Source organism: Leucopleurus acutus, assembly GCF_964270905.1.
Source record: "Leucopleurus acutus genome assembly, chromosome: 16".
NCBI classification, from domain to species: Eukaryota; Metazoa; Chordata; class Mammalia; order Artiodactyla; family Delphinidae; genus Leucopleurus; species Leucopleurus acutus.
The window spans coordinates 83188020-83213691 of record NC_139158.1 but is presented as its reverse complement, the minus strand read 5'-3'; the positions used below and the strand labels follow the sequence as shown (position 1 = coordinate 83213691).

At 50.3% G+C, this 25672-nt stretch overlaps 1 protein-coding gene across 1 annotated transcript in view; it reads left to right on the top strand.

The window, feature by feature from the left end:
* APCDD1L (APC down-regulated 1 like) overlaps positions 1 to 25672 on the top strand; it is a gene marked incomplete at both ends in the record, with an annotated part of 49120 nt that extends 23448 nt beyond the window's left edge. The window contains 3 exons of the mRNA XM_082856369.1: positions 16789 to 16927; positions 19891 to 20443; positions 24902 to 25672. Coding sequence (XP_082712495.1) covers positions 16789 to 16927; positions 19891 to 20443; positions 24902 to 25672 — 1463 coding nt within the window. The remainder of the gene's footprint in view (positions 1 to 16788; positions 16928 to 19890; positions 20444 to 24901) is intronic.

Sequence of the window (25672 nt, the reverse complement as noted above, 5' to 3'; positions counted from 1 at the left end):
TGGGTTTTTTTATTTGTTTGTTTATTTGGGGGAGTGACAGTGGTAAATTACTGTTTGATTTCTCAGTTATAGAACGATCTGTGTATGTATGCAGGATCTGTAGTTATGTCCCCTTTCCATTCCCAATATTATTAATCTCCCTCTCTTCTCTTCTCTCCCCATCCGCCCACTGTGCCACTCCGTTCTTTCTTTCTGTTTCTGATCAGTCTCACCAGAGGTGGATCCAATTTATTAGATGAACTTGGGCCTTGTTGATTCTGTCTTTCGAAGCTTGTTTTCTACTTTATTAATGTCTGCTTTTTTTCTTATTATTCTCTCTTTCCTTTTACTTTCTTTAGGCTTATGCTGTTTCTCTTGCTCTAACTTTTTAAGTTGGATAAGTATCTTGAACGTTCAGACTTTCTTCTTTTAAATGTAAGCCTATAAGCGTTCCTCAAAGTCTTGCTTTCTTCACATTTCACGTGTTTTCATAGGTACTATTTTCACTTTGGCTTAGCTCTAATTGCTGGTTTTTATTTTATTTTATTTTGATTTCTTCATTGAGTGGTTCAGAAGTAGTTTAAATTTCCAAACACAGGATTTTTTAAATGTTTTTTATTTCTGACTTTTAATTTAGTTGCAGAATATCACCTGTATGATACCAATTGTTTGAATGTGTCGAGGTTTATTCTATGGCCTCATATAGAGTCAGTTTTTGTAAATGTTGCATGCGTGCTCCAAAAAAATGTGCATTCTCTGATTGTTGGGTACAGTAATCTGTTTATATATAATTGTGTATATGCTTACACAACACACATACAGATGTACACACATACATGTATACGTGCACACATGTGTATAAAATGAATTACGTCTATTCACTCTTTTTTAAATCTTCTGTATCATTACTAATCTTTTGTCTGCTTGACCTATAAATAATTGAAAGGGTTGTGCTAACATCTCTCATTATGATGATGGATTTTTCAGTATCTCCCTATATAGCAAGTTTTGCTTTGTATATTTTGATGCTCTGTGACAGTCACGTCTTCCTGGCAGATTGGACCTTTTATGGAGAGACCTCTATCCTTAATAATGCTTTTTAGAGTAAATCCTATTTCATCTGGTTTCAGTTTTCCTTTATTTTGTATCTGGTAAGGATTTTCAATCCTTTTACTTTCACCTTTCTGTGTCTTTAAGCTTCAAGTATAAAAGTAACATATAGGAGGAGTTTTAAAAATCCAATTTGTTAATGTCTGTTAACTGGCAAGTAAATGAGATTTGTTTTTACCATATTTTTGTTTTCTACAAATTGTGCTTTTTATGCTTTTTTCCTACTTGTCTTTTTTTAAAATAAGGTGTTTTTTTTTTTTAATAAGGTTGGGTTGTACTTATTCCTATTATTTTTTTCTTTCTTTCTTCTGATTTAGAAGTTATATGATACTTCTATTATTTTAGTGGCTGCTTCTGAAATTATACCATCTTAATATCTTAATCCTTTTCTTACCCATGAAGCGCAAGTTTAGAACATTAACGTAATCATTCCTCCTCCAAATTACATGCTACTGTTTTCCAGTATTTTCGCTGATGTCCTTTTTTCAAACTCCACAACATTATAGATCATCAGTTTATTCATTCTTTTATTAAACTTTCAAGTTCTTTGCTCATTATACCTTCTTAAAAATCAGACCTTCCTTCACCACAAATTCCTATACATACAATATCATTTCATATAGTGGTAAACACTCTCAGTATTGCTTATCTGAAAATGTCTTTGTTTCATCCTTGATCTTGAAGGGCTGTTTGGCTGGGTACAAAAAAAAACCTAGGCTGATGGCTCTTTTCTCTTCTTTTTCTCTTTGGTGTTCTGAAGACTCAAGTGTTGATTTATTTTTACTAATCCTGCTTGGTACTCACTGTCCTTGCTGGTACCAATATTTGGTGTCTTTTATCACTTCTGGAAAATTATCAGACAATTTTTCTTCACCTATTGCTTCTCCTATAACTTTCTTTTCTCTCCTTCCAGAAGACATTACTTAGGCTTTCTCACTGTAGCTGCTATGTCTCTTAACTCCTTTTTTAGTTTTCAGCCCCCTCCTCTTTCCTGAATTTTGGGTAATTTCTTTACATCTATTTTCCAGTCCACTAATTCCCTTTTCAACAGTATCTAATCTACCCCACGATCTAAGCACTAAGTTTTTATATAAACAATTATATTTTTTATTTCTTAAAGTTCCATTGATTCTTTTTTCAAATCTGTTTGGTCATATTTATAGGTTCATGTCTGTTGTTCTTTTTTTTTAATTCCGTATTTTATTTCATTAAACATTTCATACATACTTTTCTTTATTTTGTGATAGTAACAGCAATATCTGATGCTCTTGGTATGTAAGCTTTTCATTTCTGCGAACTCTTACTCCATAGTGGGTTGTTTACTTGTGTATTTGGTGATCTTCAATTGGAAACTCATGGAAAACTTTGGAACCTAAACTGATCGTGCTTTTCTCAAGAGAACATTCATATTTGCTTCTCCCAGGAGTCAAGGGGCACTAGCAACCCCCTAAATCCTGGTTCCTCACAGCCTCAGTGTTGACACTGACTTCTGCTCTCAGGAGAGTCTCCACAGGTCCCACTTCAGCTCATTTTGGGGACCAGGGAACTCAGAGGCTTCCCTACTTTCTGGAAAATTATGCTTTACATCAAATCTAGTTGTGCATAGGGAGGGTGTCCCTCAGAATATTCAGACTCACACTGCAGAATCAGGATGCCAGTTTACATTTTTTAAAGATCACACTTGCTGCTCCATGGAGAATGGACTACAGGGGGCAGAGTGGATTCTGGAGAAACAGAGAGGGACCAAGGTCAGTCTTTCAGATGAGAAATGATGGCTTTACCCAGAGTGGTGGCAGTGAAAATGAGCAAAAGGATATGAATCCAAGTTAGTGGAGTATCTGCTTAATAACTTGTGCCTCTTTATTTATAGGTATTTCACAATCACACACAAAAATGTGTGTTTAGCCACAAACTTTCATGATCTTGTAATTTCTCTTCCATTGTTCATACGTTAGATTTGCAAAAAGTGAAAAGTTTGATAATATCCAGTGTGGCCAAACGTGTAAGGACATAGATACTTTCCTATACCATTGGTGGACGGTAAATTGAAACGGCATTTTTGGAGGGCAGTTAGGTCAAATCCATCAAGATGTTAAATGCACATACAATTTCTTTGTATGACACCCACAAAACTTATACCAAGCTACATTAAAAGGATGTCCAACATATTGTTGTATGTTAAAAAACTGGCCACAATCTAAATGACCATCTACAGAGGATTGGTTAACTAAACCAAGATTCATCTGTATAATGGAATACTATTTTGTCTGTTCCACAAAGGGATAAGTCTAAGATGGAAAGATATCCGTGATAATTTAAGTGTAAAAAGCGAAATGCAGAATGATGTGTATAGAAAGACTGCATTCATAAAAAAAATTTAACAGCCAAATAAAAAAACATATACATTTATATGCAGAGGTCGGCATGAATGCATTTTCTGGGAGGATGCACAAGAAACTGTTAAAATGATTCACTTTGGAGGGAGCAACCAGGGCTTCAGGGTAAAAAGCAACTTTCACTTTTCATTTTACAACTTTTTTATACATTTTGAAAATTCCACTGCAAGCCACACACTGCTTTTGTTTGAAGAGATTAGCCTGTTTTTATTGGAGTCTTCTTGATTAGAGCTTTCCCTGGTTATTATATCTCCTGTTTGTGCCACTTCATCATTTCCTTGTGTTCTTCCTTCAAAGACCGTGAATATGTCTTAGTCCCTCCAGTCCTAAAAGGCCAACCTTCCTACAAGATTTCCAAAATCCATTATTAAGTTAAAAACATAGATTTCCTATACCATACATAGGACAGTCCTATTTTTGTTTAAAAAAATTGAATAAATGCAGGTATGTGTGTGTGAAAAGAAAAAAAGTCTAGAAAGATTTATTCATTCATTCAGCAAAAATTTATGGTGTGCCTGCCATGGGCCAGATATTGTTGTGGAGATGGAGGTTCAAAGGGGACCAGGGCCCCTGTGCTCGGGCTCTCTTGACAACCCAGACTCTAGAATCCAGAGGGTGACATGTACCAGCAGGTTAATGGCAAGGCACTTTGCATGAGGCAAGGGCATGAGCTTTTAGATCACCTTCATGCTTTTCTATATCTTCTGATTTTTTTTTTTGCCCTCTGTGTGGCATGAAAGAACTTATATAAAAATAATAATTAGGCCATAAAACACAATCTCTCTATCACTTTGGTCTTGTCTCTCTTCTCCAAACCCCTACACTCATCTGTGCAATCGTTGAGACACCGATACTAAAACATTTTTCATTGTGCATCTGGATATCAAATTTAAGTGGGCATCTTGTGTTGCATCTGCCACCCCTACTTATATACGACCTGCGCCCTGGTACTTCTGCATCTCCCGGCGTGGTCCTCCTTGGCCCCTGCCTCGCCCTTCCCGTGGGGCTGCTTTCCTTGGGATTCTGCCTCTGGCTCCACCTTTACCCTCTGTCCTCGCCCCGCGTGTGCCTTGTAGACAGATGTGCGGCCCCAGCCGGCTCCTCATGACTGGCTCTCCTCGATGCCCTGTCAGCTCCTCAAATCGCGCACCCCCAAAACAGAACTCTCCCCAGGTCTCCATCTCAGGAATAGCACCACCAGCCCCCCCCCCGCCCAGTTTCCTGGCTGAGAACCCGCATAGCCACGACACCTTCCTCCCTGCCTTCACCGCACGTCTCAGCAGCCCCTGGCTGGCTTTCCCATCTCCGGCACCCCACTTCCCCAGCCTCGCCTCCACACCTGGGGTCTGAGGTGGTCTCCCACGGGTCACCTTAAGCCCCTCCTTCCCCTCCGCGACATACGCTAGGTCGTCCTTAACACAAGCCAGCAGGGCCTTAGCGCCTTGGTCCCCAGCCGCCTGTCATTGCGTGTCACCAACAGCAGTCTGGCCACATCTGATTGCTACTGTCCTATAATTGGGTCAACGTTTCTCTCCAAATCAACGAACTCATTTTCACTTATTTTTAAAGATAACCTCTCCTTGTATGCTCTAGCCTCGTGCTAACAAAATCCCAGGCTGGATGTGTCAGTTATCCAGCTGAGTCGAAATAGACATGTAACTACTCAGATGTAAACTGTCCATCACCTACGCCTGGAATCAGCGGCAGTGCCACTCAGGTAAGCACGGGGCCCTCGGGAAAGCACTGCCTTTCAAAAGGTCCACCTGCTCTCCGCCCCGGCACCGCGGCGCTCCCTCTGCTTGAAGCACACTCCCCGCTCCCCCGGTGCCAGCAGGCCTCCCATGCAGCTCCTGCCGCTAGCTAATGACGTCTGGCTCAGTCCGGCTGCTGGTTCACACCTCCCTGCTACGTGCTCAGCCTCTGCCCAGTGCCCATTCGGCTCTCTCCACCTGTCAAGCAGTTCCTAACTCCCTATGGCTCTCAAGGAGCCCGAGGGTGGCGAGGCTCCTCCTGGCGGCCCCCTCCTTGTGCCTCCCTTCAGCAAACCGGACCAGAGCACCTCCACTTATCCACTGGGTCCTCACACCGAGCCTTCGGGGTTGCCCTGGCTCAGAGCATCAGGCCCTGAGCCCTTGTAGAAGCATCTTTGCACCCCGTGGTCAGGCACACGGTAGGTGCTCTGTCGTGCCGAGACCAGGGGCTGTGCGTGCCTTTGGAAGGAGAGTGGAGTTTCCAGGTAACAGAGCTGGTTTGCAGTTTGGGCCTTTCCACCGACCGATTAGCGTGATGGAAGCTAGACACTCTGAGAGACTCTTTTTCGGAGTCTCTGTTTGCTCGTCTGTAAAATGGGGGGCAATCTCAATACCAACCCCAAAGGTTTGATGTGAGGACCCAGTGGATAAGTAATCGTGGGCTTTGCAGACTCTAGAGCTTCACAGAAACGTGTGCCTTATTATTAGGATAGTAACAAGATGCCCGATGACTAATCCACTATGCTCATCCAATTAGCACTGCTGCTGTCCCCTCGGTGAGCGGCGCGCTCTCTCCCCAGGATAAGAACGCAGCCATCCAGGGTCGCAAGGGAGGGCAAGAATTACAAGCCTGTTTATTTAACATTTAGGAAGCCGGCGTATTTTCCTGTACCTTGCCTGTGACACTAAAGCCAATATTTGCGTCTTTGGGATTCTATTTGTATGGTAATTTAAAAATAGGGTTCGGACTTACAGCCGGCCCTTCTCCCGAAACTCCAAAAGCACATTAATTTTCTAGACAGTAAAATAATGCCGTAATTAAATATTACCATTTCTTTTAAAATAAAATCCAGTAACTCCCAACAAAATAGGTTTTTCAAAACATGATGTAGGTTCTCCCTCAAAATCGCACTCTAGGGAAATTCCTTATTTCGAATGTATGGAAGAGACCACGAACTTAATCTCAACACAGTGTAAGAAAAATTGACTTGTTAAATGACAATAATTTTCTCGCATTTAAAATCTCCGTGCCTCCTGTCATGCCTGACCCAAAGGCCCCCCTGTATGCGTGTTTGGGGAAAGGCCCAGAGGAGCCACGATGGTTGGTTTCACTGTTGATGAAGCTTCCCAGATGCCCTTTCTTGTGGTTCCAACTGGAGTGTTTGCTCTGCGTTGCAAACTTCTTCGAAAGAAGAAGGAAAGGAGGCGAGGCTAGGGGAGCCCGTGACCCTCGCCCTTCGGTCTCCAAATACGTCCTGTGTGCAAGCGGAACCCAAGACCTCCCACGTGGAAGGAAGCATGCTCCCCGGCGCTGGCCTTCCAGGGGCTCCCTCTTCGCCAAAGCCAAGGTGAACGGAGGGAGCCCGGAGGCCCTCGGCGGGAGGCCGGGTCTGGAGGAGGCGGTGCCGGGTTTCATCCGGGGCCGCCCAACCGCCCCAGCCGAAGCTCAAGAGGGCCCCCTTGTGGAAACTCCCGAGAACAGCCCCGTAAGTGATGCACTTCCCCCAACGCTGGGGCTGCCCCCCGGACCCCCGCCCACACACACACACAGACCCAAAGGCACTCAATGGAGACCGACAGACTCCATCCTCCTCTCCTCGAAGCCTAAATAATTCTGTGAGACAAGAAGACTCTTCGGCCCTCCGGGGAAGACCTGGTGGAGAACCAGTTCCTAAGGCCCCGTGAAGAGTTAAGCCCCTGCAGCTGCCGCCCCGAGATCCCTACTCCTGCGCCCTTCTCCGGGAGTCTTCACCGCGATTACACAAACGTCTTCTTTCTTACTGAATGTGTCAAAACCTTGTGATCACCTCTGCCAAATTCCTGTTCTGTAGAGCAATGGGAGCTTCAGTCTCCTGCCAAGAGAGCGAAGAAGGATTCAATCCAGCGGGAGACTTCTAGACACACGTTCTGCTTAGCAAACACTGACTTGTAACTACATCCCTCGGGGCAGGCACCAGAATGTTCCGCGAGACCGAGCCAGGTTCAGAAGCCCGGAGAGATCTCACATCCTATCTCTCCAGGCCCCAACTCCCCCTCGCCGCACCCCTCAAAGCACAGGGCTGAACGTTGGTATCCATGGACAGCACTGACCAAATTTGGTATAAATTAGGAACATCTAAGGGGCCAACATGCAGATCTGGGAACACAGGCGCTAAAGCTGAGCGAAGGAGGCCTTGTCTCCAAGACACCAGAACATCTGGGTGAAAAGGGAAACACTTCCATCAATCACCCTGATGCCTTGGCTGTTTGGAAACAGCTGGGCTTTGGCTGGAATTTTCCAGTTTTCATCTGGGTGGAAGCCCCAGCCAGAGCGAGGAATAATTAGTATTATCATGGGGCTGAGGGAGCTTTGATGTGAACGGTTTTTGTACTGGAACAATCCTAAACAAACAAACAAAAACTGGCTGATGAGCCAGGCCTGGCGGGCTAGACTGTCTTCCAAACCCCCCATTCCTGTCCCATCCCGTGAGCTGTGCGTTTCCACTTCCATTAGCAGGAAATGCTCAACACAGGCCGCGGGGAGATAGCTACACGGTCAGCCACTCCCCTTGACAAAATGTCTTCAATTTTGCAAACACAAACATAAAGCAGTCCCCTTCTCCACGTGGCACCAATTAGGTCCACCTTTTCCACCGACCCCCCTGGTCCAGCCCAAGCTGGGACTTTTAACCCAGAACGGGGGAAACAGTGACGAACCAAGCTATGTCCCTTCAGTAGCCCTTCAACACAATGACACCCGAGTCTGAGGCCCTCCAGCGCCTCAACGGCTCAGAATCTGTTTTTCCAGGCACGTGGTCGCTCCAGAATTCCTCAGGGCAACTTTAAACTCTGAGCTCACCAAGCAAAAGAGGGCACGTGTCACAGTCCCGGGATGCTGCAGGGCTGGGAGGTGGTGTGCACTTTCTTCTAGAGCACACCAGTTCTGAGCTTCCCAAGAATGCAAAGTCCATCCTGCCTCACGCCCACGCCCCAGCCTTGAAGGCAAAGACTCTCAGATTAGATGGATAATGAGATTCAATTATGGCCAAATGAGGGACATATGAGGAATGTGAAGGCCAGCCATCCACACCAGAGGGGAAGTTTAGGCTCCTTAGAATTCAAAGTTTGTCTTCATATTTCTGTGATTTGCTGGTACTGTCATAGCGTGCCAATCTGTAACCCTCTCCGGGGAGTTTAGACGGAGACTCTGCGTGCCTTTTGTGCGATGGCTTCATTGGAAAGCACAGCTTTTGCTGTAGCAACACAGTGACAGCTGCCATTTCAACAGCCGGTTTCTGAAGCTTGTTGGCGAAACATTCTCTGTGTGCTGTTGCACACCAGCCCATCTTGATTTGTAAAAGGCGGCCCGCCTCTAATCAAGAGAGGTTATTTTTTGGGGTGGGGATTTTTATTTAAATGTGCATAAGCTTCCAAGTACAAACATTCTAGGTGAATTACCTCAAGCTAAGGATTTTGAAATAAACCACAGGGTTTCAGACTTTTTTCTTTTTTTAAGCAAGAGAACCCTTTTTTCAAAGCAGATCTTAATTAGCCTCCCAGTACATAAACCAGAGAAATGGCGGAGGCTGCAGGGGCTAAAGCAGAAGGTGGGAGGCCAGAGCCCCACTCTCTGGGTCTCCCCTTCTCTCCTGAAAAAAAACACCTGTGGGCTTCAGAAAACAGCTTGAAACCTCTGATGCAGCGAAATTTGACACACACATCCCATTCTTGAGCTGGAGCTATGCTTCCAATACAGCAGCCGCCAGCCACGTATGGCCCCTGAGGCCCTGAAATGTGACCCATCTAAACTGAGTTGTGCTGTGAGCGTAAATATATGCCCGATTTCGAAGACTTGTATTTGAAAAGGCATATAAAATATCTCATTACTGGTTTTCATATCTATTACCTGTTGAATTTATACATGTTGCATGTATTACCTATACGATTGGGGGCTGGATGAAAATATCGTTAAAATTAATTTCACCTGCTACTTTTCAGCCTTTTTAATGCGTGACTCACAGTCTCTGTTTATTGAACAGTGCCGTGGAGCTAGATGGAGCCTTCCTTGGGGGTGGAGAACCATAGCAGGGTCCTGGTTTGGCTGGGGCAGGTCCCAAGGGTCAAAAGGGCTATGAAGCGAAGGACCCGGCATCAGGTTCTTAGGCCAGATCTGGCCCATCCTCAAAACTCTCAGCAGGGCTTGATGCCCAGACTTGAATCTCCCTTTGCCTCTACTTCTCTTTCCTCTCTACCTGCCTGGATCAACCAGGGTCCCCAGCCTGCTGGGAACTCCCTTACTGACCACCGTTTCACCCTCAACCAGCTTCTTAGTGATCCCAGCAGCTGCAAGCCTTCTCTTTCTCCACTTCCATTTCAAGCCTGACCCTAATAGCCACACACGTGACGGAAATCACCAGCCAAGTTTTAGGAGGAGGAACCTCAAGGGGGTGGGAGAAATGTCAACAAGGAATTCATGTGCATTGGTCTTAGGGAGCACGTCGTTCATTCATTCATTCATTCAACTAAAAGTAGCAATCACAACGAGCACTTATTGAGTGTCTACTATGTGAAGGCGTTGTTCGAAGTGCTGTCCATGTACTGACACAACAAATATTTATTTAGCATCCATCGGGCACTGTGCTAGGGGCTGGGAATCAGCAGGGAGCAAGAGAGATAAGGGCCTGTCCTCGTGGGAAGGAAAGGAAAAGAAAGGAAAGGAGAGAAAGGAAAAGGAAAGGAAAGGAAGAAGAAAAGGGGAAAGGAAGGAAGGAAGGAAGAGAAAGAGAGAAAGAAAAGAGGGAAGGAAGGAAAGAAGGAAGAGACGAAGGAAGAAAGAAGTTGAGGCACCTGGGGTGACACCTCAGTAGCAGTGAGCACCCAGCACCTACATCTTGGTTTCTAAATACTATTCTCCGATAAAAGGAACCAGGACTCCTTGGAGAAATGGCTGATTCCAGGACTGGGTCAGGAAAAGTACAAAGTGAGCCTGGAAGATCTTCTAGTGCCAGAAAATGAGGACATGCTCAAAAAAAAAAAAATGACAAGTGCATGTAAAAAGGACCCAGGATGGAGTCCTGGAGCTTGATGGAGTCGATGGAGCTCCCAATGGCCAAATCAGGGACAATTTGAGGCACAAAGTAAATAATGACAGCAATGGATTGTAACCTATAAAAGAAATATCCCTGAGTTCATCCTAAGACAAATAACAATTGAATATCCCTGAGTTCATCCTAAGACAAATAACAATTGAATATCCCTGAGTTCATCCTAAGACAAATAACAATTGAATAAAGAGATAAACAGGGAGAAGGGACAGTGCTTCCTTACAGCACAATTCCAATCAATAAATCCAGAAAGTTACAGATAATACAATAAAAAATAAATCCAGAAAGAATGATGCAACTAGAAAATGACCATTTGGGAAACACCACAGTAATAACTGTTGTAAGTAAGAATCATCAATGGTCATCAATAGATGCTAAAATTAGTGGGAGGAGTATAATGGAAAACAAGATATTTGCATGAGCTCTAAGTATATCCACATAAGATAATTATTAATGACAAAGAGGAAAGGAGTAATTTAACAGTGGAGAAACCTGGCAGACACCTCCTTAAGCAAGTGGTCGAAGTTAACGTCACCAGCGTTGGGACAAACTGACATCTCGGTACCTCCTGAAGCAACGACTGAGAGGGGCACAACACTGCTTCCCTGGGGTTCCTGCCAAAACTGCCCAAGATGAATAAAATCATGAATAAACATCGGAAAACCCCAACCCGGAGAACACACTTCAGAATAATTGGCCAGTACTCTTCAAAAGTGTCAAGGCTGTGAAAGACATAAACCAAAGAAGCATCTCTGATTGAAGGGTGCTAAAGAGACGTGGCAACTAAGTGTGATGTGTGATCCTGGATTGGATCCTGGACCAGAAAGGAGACGTTACTGGGACAACTGGTGAAATCTGCATAGGATTTGTAGACTCATTCTAACATGGGATCGGTGTTCATTTCCTGGTTTTGATCACTGTACTATATATCTTTGCAAGATGTTAACCTTTGTGGAAACCAGGTATACTAGAGCTCTTTCTACTGCTTTGGCAAAATTTCTGTAGGTCTGAAATGATATCAACTTGAAAAGTCAAAAAATAAAAGTAAATAAAACACAGCAAGCAGGTAAGTAATTGAGAGAGGTGATGAGTGCTGCACAGGTGAGATGGGACGGGCAGAATAGAAGGGAATGTTTGATGTCAGCCTGCCAGGCAACACCGATTACGCTGAGACCCCAGTGAGTGGGAAGCACCCAGCTCAAAGCAGAGGGAGAGGCGCTCTGGCCGAGGAACAGCGTTGCAACAGCCCTGGGGCAGGAAAGAGTTTGCTCTTCATCCCTAGGAACACACAATAGAGAATCATGGGGGGGGATCTGATGTACGGCTGTGGAAAGACAGGAAGACAACCGATGTTGAAGGGCCCTGGAGATCATAAGGAAAAGCGTGGAATGTTACTCCAAGTGTGTTAGGAAGTTTTTGGCCATTGTGTAAATTTCCTTTGAGACACTTAACGATTCTTTGAAATTATAATCCACGGTGGGACTATTTGATTAATGCCAGCCTCTCCGAGAGAACAGGAACTCCGGCCATCATGTGCCGCTTTACAAAGGCATGTAACAGCCATGCAAGGTTCATGTGGGGGAGGAGTAGATGGACAAAGGTTAGGGTGCTGGGAGACCTGGGTGGCCCTTGGTATCGGTTGTGAATTGAATTGCGTCCCCAAAAAGATATGTTCAGATCCTAACCCCTGGTACCTGTGAATGTGACCGTATTTGGAAATAAGGTCTTTACGGATGTAGACGCAGTCATATCGGATCAGGGTGGACCTGAATCCAGTGACTGGTGTCTGTATAAGAGAAAGAGAGGGAGGTTTGGATACAGAGCTGCAGACACACAGAGAAGAAAGACGGCCCTGTGACGACAGAGGCAGAGATTGAAGGGATGCAGCTATAAAAGCCAAGGATGCTTGGAACCCCCAGAACTGGAAGAGGCAGGGAGGACCCTCCCCCAGAGTCTCAGGAGAGAACGCGGCCCTGCCCACCCCTTGATTTCAGACTTCTGGTCTCCAGACGGTGAGAGGATAACGTCCTGCTGTTTTCGGTCCCCCAGTTTGCTGTCCTTTGTGGTGTTGGCTCCAGGACACACAGCCGTGAGGGGAAGTGAGGGGTTAACCTCCATCTCTCCCTCTTCGTTCTGTGCACCCCCCTCAGGCTATTGACCACGTTGACTTATTAAATAGTTACTTATTAAATATTATTTACTTAAAGTATTACTTAATTTTTTAAAATCCAGTTCAGACCAAGCCCCTGTTAAAACTCAGTCTTGTCCTTGGCAATGTGGGCTGTGAAAGCACAATTTTGCTACGGTAACTGCAGCTGCTTTGTAACACCCTTTAAAAGCGATGCATAACCGCTGGGATAAGAAATGCTCACCACTGCACCTAGAATCACCTGGCACACCTCCCAGAACCTCAGAACAAGCCAATTAGGATGGGGGGGGGGGACAAAAAACAGTGCTTTTCTTTTGCCTTTTGCCCCTAAAAGAAAGGTATCTGAAGACCTGATTATTTCTCCATCTGCTCTGGCTACAAACCCCATGTCTTTTCTCCACCCCTCCCACCCCCCACCATTGATTCAGACCTACGCTTTTCACATTCTTTGAAGAAAACACGGATGGTGGACCTGGGTGTAAATCTTCTCCCAAGGCTCCATTTTGCATCTGGAAAATGAAGATAATCACGTCCATCTAATAGAAGTGTTGTGAACAGTAGATAAGAAAAGTAGATAAGAAAAGGGAAGTAGATAAGAAAGGGGCAGCTATTTTTTATTCCACTTATACAAAATATCCAGGATAGGCAAATCCGTAGAGACAGAAAGCAGATTACTGGCTGCTAGGGTTTGAGAGGAGAGAGGCGTGGAGAGTGACTGCTGATGGGTACGCAGTTTCCTTTTGGGGTGATGAAAAATTCTGCAACTAGACAGAGCTGATGTTTGCATAGCCTGGTGAACATCTTAAGTGCCACCGAATTTTAATTGTATGCTTTAAAATGGTTAAAATGGTGACTTTTATGTGAGGTGTATTTTACCATATTTTATTTGTTAATTGGATAAGAAGCAGCTGCCTGGGGTAGGGTGGCCAAGTCTCTCTGCCCTCTGAACCTCAGTTTCTTCATCTGCAAAATGGGGGCATTGACTGAACCTGGACCATGGGCAGTTGTGCAGATGACACCTGCTGGTCCATAGGTATGCCGCCACCTGGAAGCACTCCATCAGTGCACCGACAGGCTGCCTTCCCTGGGATTCCTGGGTGAAACAACGTCCGCTCAAGACAGACTCCAAGGTCTCCCTCCCCACTAAGACCCCAGGCAGGTTCCACACGATGTTCGCCATGTGGCCTGCTCCTGGCGTTCTGACTCATGATCATACAACAGGCTGGAGCAGATCATATTTTAAACCCCAGTAGCCTGGTCTGAGCAATTCGACGCTCTGGATTTAATTCTGCAGGTAATTTGAACGATGCGATCTAATTTCAAATGTCCTGCTCTTATGAGTGCAAAAGCAGCATAATTTTTAATTAGTGGGTAAACAGTAAATAATGGATGGCGGTAAGTGGACACCACCGTTAATTAAAAATCCATGGTTGATAAAAATCAATTTGGCCCACGCATTTAACTCAGTCTATCAGGTCCCCAGGAAAAGTTGTGCAAGCCGGCCCAGGGCACCATCTGCTTTCAGTTGTGGTTCCCTGAGCTCAGACTTTTCTAGGGGAGAAAAGAGGGAGAGAAAGGAAAGAAAATCTATAAGCTACCTCCAAAGCTGGGACTGGAAACATTTCATGAGTTCATTTCTAATCGGTTGGTTTCATTTTTGCAACCTTGAAGCTGACGCTTCAGCAGAGAGGCAGTGTCATGCTCCACTCGGGTTTTTACAAAGAAGGGCTCCAGTTGCGTTTTGCATGTACATGTTCTGAATATGGTGAGATTTCACCGCATCTCTTTGTCTCCTGACTTAATTAAATCCCCATTTCTCGCAGAAAAGCAAGACAAATAAAACACACTTAGCGGGAACACACTATCTCAGGATTCGTGTCAAAATACAACGTCGTGAAGGCGACATCTCTTCGAAGCGCCTTCAGAGGGAGTACCTGGGGGAAAGGCTCGTTTCCTTTTGGACAGAAAACATTTCCTCGAGAAATCAAGCTTTGTGGAAGCAGCGCCAATGTCATATTCGGGGCCTGTTCACGGCTTTGCTCTGAGACATAAGCTTGATTTTCCTACCACGCAAATAACACCCACCCCCTTTTGACCTTTTTCTTCCCTTTGCTCCCATCCATTCCCCAAATCAACACTTGCCTTGTCAAGCTTCACTGACAACCAGTGATGTTCAAATTAACCCGCAGAATTGGATCCAGGGGGCCCAGAGGGTCCGGGTGAAGTTGATCTCAGGAGCACAAGAAGGCGTGAGCCGTGGACGCGGATGCACGTATGTCCCAGCTCAGGATTCCCGACGGGGCCAGGCTGGGCGTTTGGCCCAACGTGCATGCCCATCCGTCCACCCCAACATCCTGGCTCTGGTCCCCAAAAGGCTAGACGTGCCTGAGTTAACACAGAACCACTCCTTCAAGACTCCCCTTGGCGTGGACTCACTGCAGAATGGCCCTGAGAGCCTTTGGGGCAGCCCAAGTGCCCACTGTCCGTGGGGACACCACAGCCCTAGTACACGGGTTGTTTATTTTCATCTCTCTTATTTGGCTGTTTAAAGCCTGTAAATCGGGTATAGGATACAGCAGGAATATACAGGGATCCAGGGCTACACGGGATTTTTACTCCTTCCTTCATTCAGCCCCTCCCCCTGCCTGCAATGCAAAAGGGCCATGGTTAAGCCGTCAGGCCACAGCCGACGGCCTGGCTCGAAGCCCGGCTCTGCCACCGCGGGCAGCCTGGGCCCCAGGCCAGCTAAGCCCAGGTCGCCCAGCCCGTGGCTCTACCCGTCAGAGGCAGCGATGCCAACACCATCTCCTGGGCTGACGTACACAAATGTAAGATAATATAATACAAATGCACGGAGCCGGTCCTGAGTGAACAGGAACCACTGATGCCGTATCGTGGTCCCCGTCGGTGTCACTCCAGTATTCGCAGCTGGTCCCTGGGGACCCCGAGCGTCTCCCAGTGAGACCCCAGACCTCCAGGAAAGTGAGGAATCCACTGTGAGAGGCCGAGGGGGGCAGAGAGCTTGGGGGCCACGGGCCCCGTCAGACGGCTTCGAAGGGGCAGGGCGGGGACCCCAGCCTCCCTGGCCGAACTGCCCTTCCTGACCCTGCCAGGACCACGTGACTGTGTGCTGGGGGGTGGGCAGCAGGGGGCACCATGCATTCACTCCTCACTCAGCCCACACGCCCTCCTGGGCCTCCTGGACCGGCCCAGCAGGTCTCTCCAGCTGCCCGCCATCTCCGCCAGGCCCCCGCGCCCCCTGACCCACTTCAGCCACAGGCGTGGTGGGACGAAGTGTCCCGGGAAGGCCTGTCGCAGGAGCGGGGCTGGCGGGTCGAGGGGGCCGCCCCTGAGCGCAGCCTGTCGCTGTAACATCGGGATGCCGCCCTTCGCCAGGCTTCCCATACATCCCGCCATCGGGGCTGCGTCAAGCCCGACTCTCAGCAGGGATGACAGTTTCCAGGGGTGCTGCTGCTCTTTGGCAGCTGAAGGCCCTGGTGGTCTCACCTCTGAGCTGCTCCTAGAAGTAAAGCTCCCACGGCCAGGCCTGGCTTGTCTCCACGAGACGAGCCCGTCTGGAGAGGGCGGGGACCCCGGGCCTGCCCCACTGCTCACAGCCTCCTCCCTGAGGCCTCCGAGCCCTCCCCTGGCCCCGCTGCTGGCCTCACGCCTCAGCCTGACCCCACCACACGCATTCCGAGTGAGCACCACGGTGAGCCGGCACCGGCCAGGTCCCACCCGTGGGGATGGACGACACCCGGGCCTGGCACCACGGAGGGACCATGAACGGAGTGGCCACGCGCGGCGGGCACAGGTCTGGCCGCTGCAGGGGCAGAGGTCAAGCAGAGCCCGGGCTCCTGGTGGGAGGGGGTGGGAGTCCCACCGTCCGGCCCCTCTGAGCCCAGGCTGCCTCCTGTCCCAGGTGCAGGGCCCGTCCGCCACTGCCCGGCGGCACTCGGCCACGGCAGGCAGGCGCGCAGAAGGCAGATGAGTCCCGAGGCTGACTCGAGGCGCCCCGATCTGGGGAGCCCATTGCTGGCCAGGCAGGTGAAGAACCAGGGTGTGCTGGGATCGCTGACCCGGGTCCGTCTGCTTTGCAGCCCACACTGCAGAGGCAGCTGGGATGGCAGAGGGTAGCCGCCTGCGCTGGGGACCACATTGCCAGCAGCTCCTGCCCAGCAGAGCGCCCGTCACCGCACTGCTGCCCCCACGCCTGGACGGGCCCTGGATCTCCACTGGGTAAGACCCTGCTGAGGTCACGCTGACCACAGGCCCCTGGGCTTGGAGGCTTCACCCACCCTGAGCCTCAGTGTCCCATATCTGTGAAACGGGCACAATTCGTGCAACTGTCCAGAGGCCTGCCAAGCACGTGCTTGCTGTCGCCCTCCCCAGAGTGAGCCTGGCAGGTCGGGACTGTGTCGGGCATCCCGCCCCAGCCACAGACAGCAACTGGAGGAAATGCACTTGTTCCACACACTGAGCACCTGCTGTGCAAACACTTATTGAGGAGCTACTATGAGCTGGGTGCAGGGGGAGCTGCGGCGGAGACAAGCCCTAAACACAGAAATAAGTGACTTAAACTTGAGATGGTGAAAGACATAAAAGGGAGGATGTGAGAGTGAGCGGCCCGGGAGGGCTCTTTCGAGGGCGGTCACAGAAGGCTTCTCGGAGATGGTGACATTCAGTCGAGATCTGAAAGGAGGAAGGAGTCAGCCATCCAGGGAGCCAGGGGCAGAGCCAGGCAGAGGCAGCAGCTGGTGCAAAGGTCCTGAGACCGGAAGGAGTAGGCCAGAGAGGGCCCGGGGGTCCTGCCTGCCCATCCAATTCTCCTTCTAACCTGACAGGCTCACCTGACCCTTCAGAGGCCTCAGTGCTGCTCTGGGGCGATGGGCTTTGTGCTCTGCCCTCATGTGCGGGGCAGCCAGCTGGGTCCTCCCTCCCAGTGTCAGGGAGAAGGAAGGCAGTGTCCTCCTCCACACCTAGTACATCCCCTCCTCCCCGGCCAGCCCCTTGGGCCAGTCCCATCCTGGGGTCAGGGACTGGACTTTCCATGTCCTCCACGCACCTCCTGAGGTCAGGGAAAAATCCAACTGCCAAGCATCTGCTAGCACACTGGGGGAGGAAGGGGACTTGAGTCCTGCAAAGAGGCTCTGGATGCATTCCCAGGCTCTGCCCCCTCCTCGACTCCACAGGCCAGGTGGGGTTCATGCACCACTGGCCGGGGTCACTCTGAGACAGAACTGAGACATGGGGAGGATGGGGACTGGCTGCAGGCTGTTCCTGCCCCAAGACAACAGCATTCCAGAGAGTTCCAGAAACTTCTAATATTTTCTTCCGAGAAAGTCCCGCATTGTACCCTTCAGACAGGCTTTGCTATTTTCTGGGAGTAGTGCAGGGAAAGACCCAGAGTCTGGGAACCACCGAGCTGTCTGGTGTGACCTGCTGCGTTCCTTTGGGCAAATCTTCCCACCCTCGGGCATGTGAGTCACCTCTCTCCATTTTTAACTACTGCCTGTACTGGTGTTTCCTTACAATTTTTCTTTAAACCAACTTGCTTTTGTTGGTGTAAATATATTCATGCATTTTTATAGCTTTATTGGGGGATAATTGGTATACTGTACACATTTACAGCACTATGATTATTTTTAAAGGAAGTGTAAGATCACTATGGCTATGGGGAGCTGAGCCACTTGCCATAAATAGGAGGAAACCATAAAAAGAAAGTCTGGGCTTCCCTGGTGGCGCAGTGGTTGAGAGTCCACCTGCCGATGCAGGGGAAACGGGTTCGTGCCCCGGTCCGGGAAGATCCCACATGCCGCGGAGCGGCTGGGCCCGTGAGCCATGGCCGCTGAGCCTGCGCATCCGGAGCCTGTGCTCCGCAACGGGAGAGGCCACAACAGTGAGAGGCCCGCGTACCGCAAAAAAACAAAAAAAGAAAGTCAATGAAAACAAAACAACATCATTAAATTTTCACCTGATTCGCTGCCTGCCTAAGGCCCTGAGTCTGTTCACTTTGGGAGAAAAGGGAGATTGGTGTTAAAGACACATGAACTCCAACCGTGACTCTCTCCTTAATATAACCAGAAAGACTGAAAGAAAAGGGTGAGCGAGAACATATTTCTCCTGCCCCAGCAGCGCTGGTATGAAACATTTCGAGAAAATAACAGTACAGGTGGCACCTGGTTAGCGTAACATTGTGCAGGGGGTACCTGCCTGCTCTTTTTCCCGGGGAACTTGTCCACCATCCACCCCAAAGCCAGGGTGTGACTAGGGGTCTAGGAGTCATGGTTTCATCACCAGCAGAATAGGGCCCGGGGGTCAGGGCCAGCCTGACGCCTGGCTTTGCAAATAAAGTTTTATTGGCACACAACCACGCCCACCATGTACATACTGTCTCTGGCTACTTTAGCTCCAGAACCACGATCTTGAGTAACTGCCACAAAGACAGAAATACTTATTATCTGACCCTTCACTGGAAAAGTTCTCTGGTTTAGATCAACAAGCCTGTCACAGATGTGGGTGAAATGTGGTGGCAGGGGGCCCGTCAGCTTAGCCAGGGGGGAGACAATGTAAGCACCACCATTCACGATTCACTCAGCGAGGACCAGGGTTTGGGGGTCCAGTGTGTGCCAGGCCCTGGACCAGGTGCCAGGAACCCAACGGGGAGGGAACAGGCAGGACCCTGCCCCCAGGAGCTCAGAGCACAGGGCTCCCCAAATGGTGCGAAGGAGCCCCTGTTTCTTAAGCTCCTCCCAGGTGCCACCACTGTGCTGGCTGCTTCCTCGAAACCCTGACTGTGCATCCAGGGCCTCCCAGTCCCAGAGGAAGGAGCCAGGCGCTATCCAGGCTCACGATCCTCAGGAGGGACGGAGATGGGATTTGAACCCGGGTCCTCTGGCTGCAAAGCCTGTGTGTTTCTTGGGCCAAGGGGGAGCCATGGGACCCACGGGGAGCCGGGCCAGGAGGGTGGATGTCCGCGGAAAAAGGCATTTGGGATGGCATGGAAGGACAGCTTCAGCTGAGGCCACAAGGCCAGAGTGGAAGGCCCCCAGCCCTCAAAGTGGGGCTGAGATCAGCTGGGGAAACTGAGGCTGCAGGCTCCCAGCCCTGAGCTGAGGCCTGAAACAGAGGCTGTAGGAGGGGGATCCCGGAGCGAGGCTGGGGGACTCACTGCTCTGCCCAACCCCCCTCTGCCCCCGCAGCTGCGAGGTGCGCCCGGGACCCGAGTTCCTCACCCGCTCCTACACCTTCTATCCCAACCGCCTCTTCCGCGCCTACCAGTTCTACTACAGGGACCCCTCGTGCCGGGAGCCCGCCCACTCACTGCTCATCAAGGGCAAGGTGCGCCTGCGCCGGGCCTCCTGGGTCACCCGGGGCGCCACCGAAGCCGACTACCACCTGCACAAGGTGGGCGTCGTCTTCCACAGCCGCAGCGCCCTGCTCGACGTGGCTGGGCGCCTGGACCAGAGCCGGGCCGGCCGGGCCTGCGCGCGCCGCCTGCCCGCCGCCCGGGCCTGGCTGCCGGGGGCCCTGTACGAGCTTCTGGGTGCCGGGGCTGAGCGGGACTGCGCGGCCGCCCTGGGCTTCACCATGCACGAGCTCAGCCTGGTCCGTGTGCAGCGCCGCCTACAGCCCGAGCCCCGGGACGCGCCCCGGCTGGTGGAGGAGCTCTACCTGGGGGACATCCACACCGACCGGGCGGAGCGGCGGCACTACCGGCCCACCGGTTACCAGCGCCCGCTGCAGAGCGCCCTGGTGAGTCTGGGGCCCCGGGAGGGCGAGCTCTGACAGCCTGTGGGATCTGCCCCTGCCTAGGGCCCTCTCTGCACAGCCCCCCTCCCCCCACCCCCCACCCGCACTGGTCTGCTTGCCTCAGGACCTTTGCACATGCTCTTCCCTCTGCTCGAGACATCTTTTCTCAGGTCTGGACAGAAGGAACTCCTGGGGAGTCTTCTGGAGTGTGGTCCTCCTGACATTCTCCTCGTGGACCCGGCAGGGTCCCTTCCTGCCCCTGCTATGCACGGGCAGGTCCCCCCTCCCTCAGTTCCCGGCTCAGACGTTCCCTCCCATCCCCACTCTGCACGGTTCCCAGCACCCGGCACACTCTGGGCTGCACTGTTTGTTTACTGGCTGACCGTCATCTCCCAATATCACCTGTGGCGGGGGAGGCCCTGTGCCCCTTCGTGTCCCCACAACTGGCCCAGGGGCTGGCACACGGGCTGGGCCAGTAAATGCTGGTGAATGAACTAGGGGGGCAGCTCCTCCAGAGCTCTGCCAGGCGGCCGCACAGCCCTCAAAGGCCCCTCTGGAAAGCTCCATGTGGACCCACTGTTACCCCGCGGCCAGCAGCGCTGAGCGCTCCCCGTCACAGTAACATCAGGCGGAGCAGCGCTTTCTCAGACTCTGTTCTCAAGATGCCGGCACCTGGGCATCTTCTTAGAAAGCACAGTCAAGTTTGCGGGTCTGGCCTGGGATTTTGCATTTCTAACAAGCTCCCAGGTGGTCCATGGACCACCCTCTGGGCAGGAGGCTGCAGTCTAAAGGGAGATGCCCTCTCTTTGAGGTGTGCCCACCCCAAAGTGAATTTCACGTAAGTCAATTAACCTAGACTTCAGCTTAAAGACACCACAAACATACTCTCCTGATTTGGGGAAGATCTGATAGCCCTTTTTTGTCCGACGAGCACACAGGCAAAAAGAAACTGAACTTTATGTATGTAAAGTTCTCCTGGCACATAGCACAGAGCCTGGTGGGCAAGGCTAGGGCCTCGTGACCACTCCAGTGAGTCTGGTGAAACCCCAGGACCCCTCCTCAGAAAAATATTTGTAAAAGCATAAAATAAAAGACATGGGATTTAAACAGAAACCAATTCTATGAAAAGAGTTACCCAAGTCTTAAAACACTCTGAGGTGGGATTACTATGAATGGGAATTCTTTATTCTCCCTATTTCAAAGTAGCAATGAGTGTAAACAGTGTTTCTAGTATCTGCAACACTGTTAATATGAGATCGGCCACGAAGCAGAAGTTTCCACTGAAGCTACAGGGGTCTGTTGCCCACATTCACAATTAGAAGAAACTTTTGATTTTAGGTTGAGGTTTATAAACATGAAGTCGAGGTTAGGACTCTGGGTTAAGAATGTCTGTAGGAAATACCCAAGGGATATCTTTCAAAAGTGAGAACGGACGGATGGATGGGGGAATGGATGAGTTCAGGCACCCCTGTCAAGTGCTCTTTGAGCCCACAGGCAACCCTCACATGTTCAGCATGTACTGAGTGCCTGCTGTATACTAGACACTTACGGAATTAAACCGGATGGGGCAACATGTCACCCCTGAGAGCAGCCTCTTGTCAAAGCATCCCCAGTGTGTGTGTGGGGGGGAGGGGCACCAGGTTTCAGCCCATCTGCTCTCCTTCTCCCACCTCCCTCCTCCCAACCAGAGATCTGGGTAGCAGAGAAGAAGCACAACGCGAAGCCCTCGTGATCAGAAAATCAGCCTGAGTTCTCTTCATGACCTCGAAACGATTCCCCTTTTGTCAGCCAACGTTCTAGGCTGGTCTGACGTCCATCCTTCTTAGAGCCGAGAAGGCACTGGTGGTGGGGTGATTACCGGCACCCACCACCTCGTTAGGAGGGCACACTGCTCTGAATGCAGAGAGAACGGACCCCGGGGCACGGAGGATGACAATGTCATGTCTCCCCAGGCCAGGCTCTGGGGCTGCAGACTCCTGCCCTCCTGCTGCCTGACCAGCCAGGGTGGCCCATGCAACCTGCAATGCAGTTGCCAAGCAGAACATACAGGACCAGCAGGGCCAGATGTACAGATGTTAAATTAAATGTTCACTCACCAACCGCCCCCCTCCGCATAAGAAAACAGAAAAAGGAAGATAATTTCACAGAAGGATACACTGCAGCTAAACCCCCCAAGTAACGAATTAGTCATTACCTTATGCTCTCCGGAGCCCAGGCCTTGCCCACAACCCAAACCAGATGGTAAACATGAACATTCTTAGAAGTTAATTAATTGAAAACCAATTTGATTCCCAAATTCATTGCCTGGATATAGAATCCTAATCAGTCAGTCACCACTCGAGCAAAATCATCTAAGCCTGGTGTCGCCTCTGGGAGTTAACTAGAAACTGTATGTGCTGCTGGTATAATTTTACATAACAGGCTTAAACCAGTAAGAGTTTGGCTTGCACACAAGTGTGAGTTCTGCTGGCTGGGGCCTTGTTTATTAACACGTGCAACTCCGGACCTGTGCACAACGATGCCTGGAAGGTTTTTGATAGAGACGGGTACTTTCTTCCATCCCCTTCCAAAGCATCAGAGAGGGAAATGCTTTCTCTCTCCCTCTCTCACCCTCAAGTCTTGCTAGTTCTCCATTTGTTTCTGCCATGCAGAAAACTGCTTGCCCCAAATTACCAACCAGCATCCCCAGATGTCCTGTCTGCAAAAGATATCTCTTTTGAGGGAGAAAGGCAGCCCAGAGATTATTTTGGTGTAATGCACTATGTCCTGTCAATACACATGAGTGTAACAACAGTTGGAATGTGGGTTAAAATGCCTAAATTAGAGGAGACTCTTACCAGCCAGCATTCCAATTACCTGCACTCCAGCTAACTACCCAGCTTTCTTGCTTCTTTCCGTCACAAACCTTTCTGTAGCCATTTATTAGCATTTCCAAGTGCCTTCTAGTCCTCTGGGTCAAAATCCCCCAAACCAAAAATAATATCGTTTTCTGTATTATGGGAAAAAAGGCAACTTTAGGTTCACCATAGAAATAAATAAGAAGAGCTTATAATGTAGCAATCCAAAATAAAAATAAAAAAAGTCTGTTCTCAATCATCCAATATTTTCTTTCTAAACTGGAACTCCCAAATGCCCCCTTGTTTGGCATGAAACTCATCCAGCAGCAATCTATGGAAATCTTTTGTTTTTTGAACAAAAAACATTGGAGCTGTTTTCCCAGCTGGGGCGCTTCAAGATGCCTTTCCCCTTCCCTGTCCTGTGTGCACCCATGGCCCTGGGTGTCCTTCTGGAACTGCAAAAGCTGGGGACGCTTGCTTTGACAAGCGGCTGTTCCAGGACACTTACCTCTCAGAATGATGCTCTGAACTAAATTCTGGGCAGCAGCTCCCTTAAAAAAAAAAAAAAAAAAAAAGTCTGTATCTGGTTTCTTTTTGGCCTGGACCGAGCTTTTCCACTCCAGAATGCAGACCGACTACTCCCACGCGACTTGGTTTAGCATCTGCTTCCTGTTGACGTGTTTTACTGTAAACCCAGCTCCTAAGAATTTATAAGACAGGGGCAACTGTAAATAAGGCCAAAGCGAGAGGAAAACAGCCTCGGGCAACTGAGGACTGTGGCCGCACCTGACAACCAACGCAGAGGGGGCTGGGTTTCCGATTATAAATAACACAAGCATGAACATCTTTGTGCCAAATCTCTTTGCAACTTTTCAGCCACGCCTCAGCACAGACGCTCAGCAAGGGGTTCCAAGGGCATGAGAATTTTAGCGGCTGTAAGGTAACAGTGCATGAAAAGTGCTCAGCACAGCTCCTGGCCCTGACGAAGCACCTAAAAAAGAATGAGTTGGGGGTGGGGGAAGTAACAACAGGCAGGAGAAAGGCAGTAAACATGAACGGCCGAATTTCGGGAACAAGCAGGCCGGGTGTGGGAAAGGACAACTTCTTTCAAATCCCAGGACACAAGTTCCATCCCTCTCTCCTTCCTTCGTTTGCCCAATACACCTGCTGCGAGCAGGTACTGTGCTAGCCCTGGCGATGGAGCAGCCACAGAGAGACAGCCTGGGCTTCCTGGAGCTCACTCTCCAGTGAAGGGGAAGGAGTGGAGAGCAGAGGAAATAGGGCGTGACACGTCCCTGAGCACCAGAAGGGGCTGAGGCCCACCATACAAGGGGTGGTTGGGAAAAGTCTCTCTAAGGCTTCTGAGCTGAGACTGAGAGGTCGGGAAGGAGGCAGCCAGGCTACGTGCCGGGGGGAGTTCCGGGTAGAAGCAGCAGCAGGTGCAAAGGCCCAGAGGATGAAGGAGCCGCCTGAGGTCCACGAAGAGTGAAGTGACCGTCCGGGCTGCAGGGGGGGGAGGGAAGGGGTGACGGGCGGCCGGGGGCGGGACCCCGAGCCAGCCCGCCGCGGGTGCACCCTGACCTCCCAGCCTCGGAAGTCACCGCCTTCCCTTTGTCTCTGCCAGCACCACGCCCGCCCCTGCCCGGCCTGCAGCCTCATCGCCCGCTCCGACGAGCACCACCCGCCCGTGCTGCCCCGCCAGGCGGCCCTGCCCCTGCACCTGGGCGGCCGCTGGGTCAGCCCTGGGTGCGAGGTGCGCCCTGCCGTGCTCTTCCTCACCAGGGTCTTCACCTTCCATGGGCACAACCGCTCCTGGGAAGGGTATTACCACCACTTCTCGGACCCCACCTGCCGGCAGCCCACCTTCACCGTTTACGCAGCTGGCCGCTACACCAAGGGCACGCCGTCTGCCAGGGTTCGTGGCGGCACCGAGCTGGTGTTCCAGGTCACGCGAGCCCGTGTCACCCCCATGGACCGGGTCACCACGGCCATGCTCAACTTCTCCGAGCCGAGCAGCTGTGGCGGCCCGGGGGCCTGGTACCTGGGAGCCGAGCGGGATGTCACCGCCACCAACGGGTGCCTGCCGCTGGGCATCAGGCTCCCCCATGTGGAGTACGAGCTCTTCAAGATGGAGGAGGGCCCCCTCGGGCAAAGCCTGCTCTTCATCGGACAAAGGCCCACTGACGGCTCCAGTCCCGACACTCCGGAGAAGAGGCCCACATCCTACCAAGCACCCCTGGTGCTCTGTGACAGGGTGGCCTGGGGCTTCTCCAGGCCTCCGCAGCACAGGCCTCTGCTGCAGACGCCCGTCAGCGGTGGGGGGCTGGGCCCCCCAGCGGCCCCTCTCCCCTTCCCGCTTCTGGTTCTCGGGCTGGCCTTCCTCCACTGGCTATGA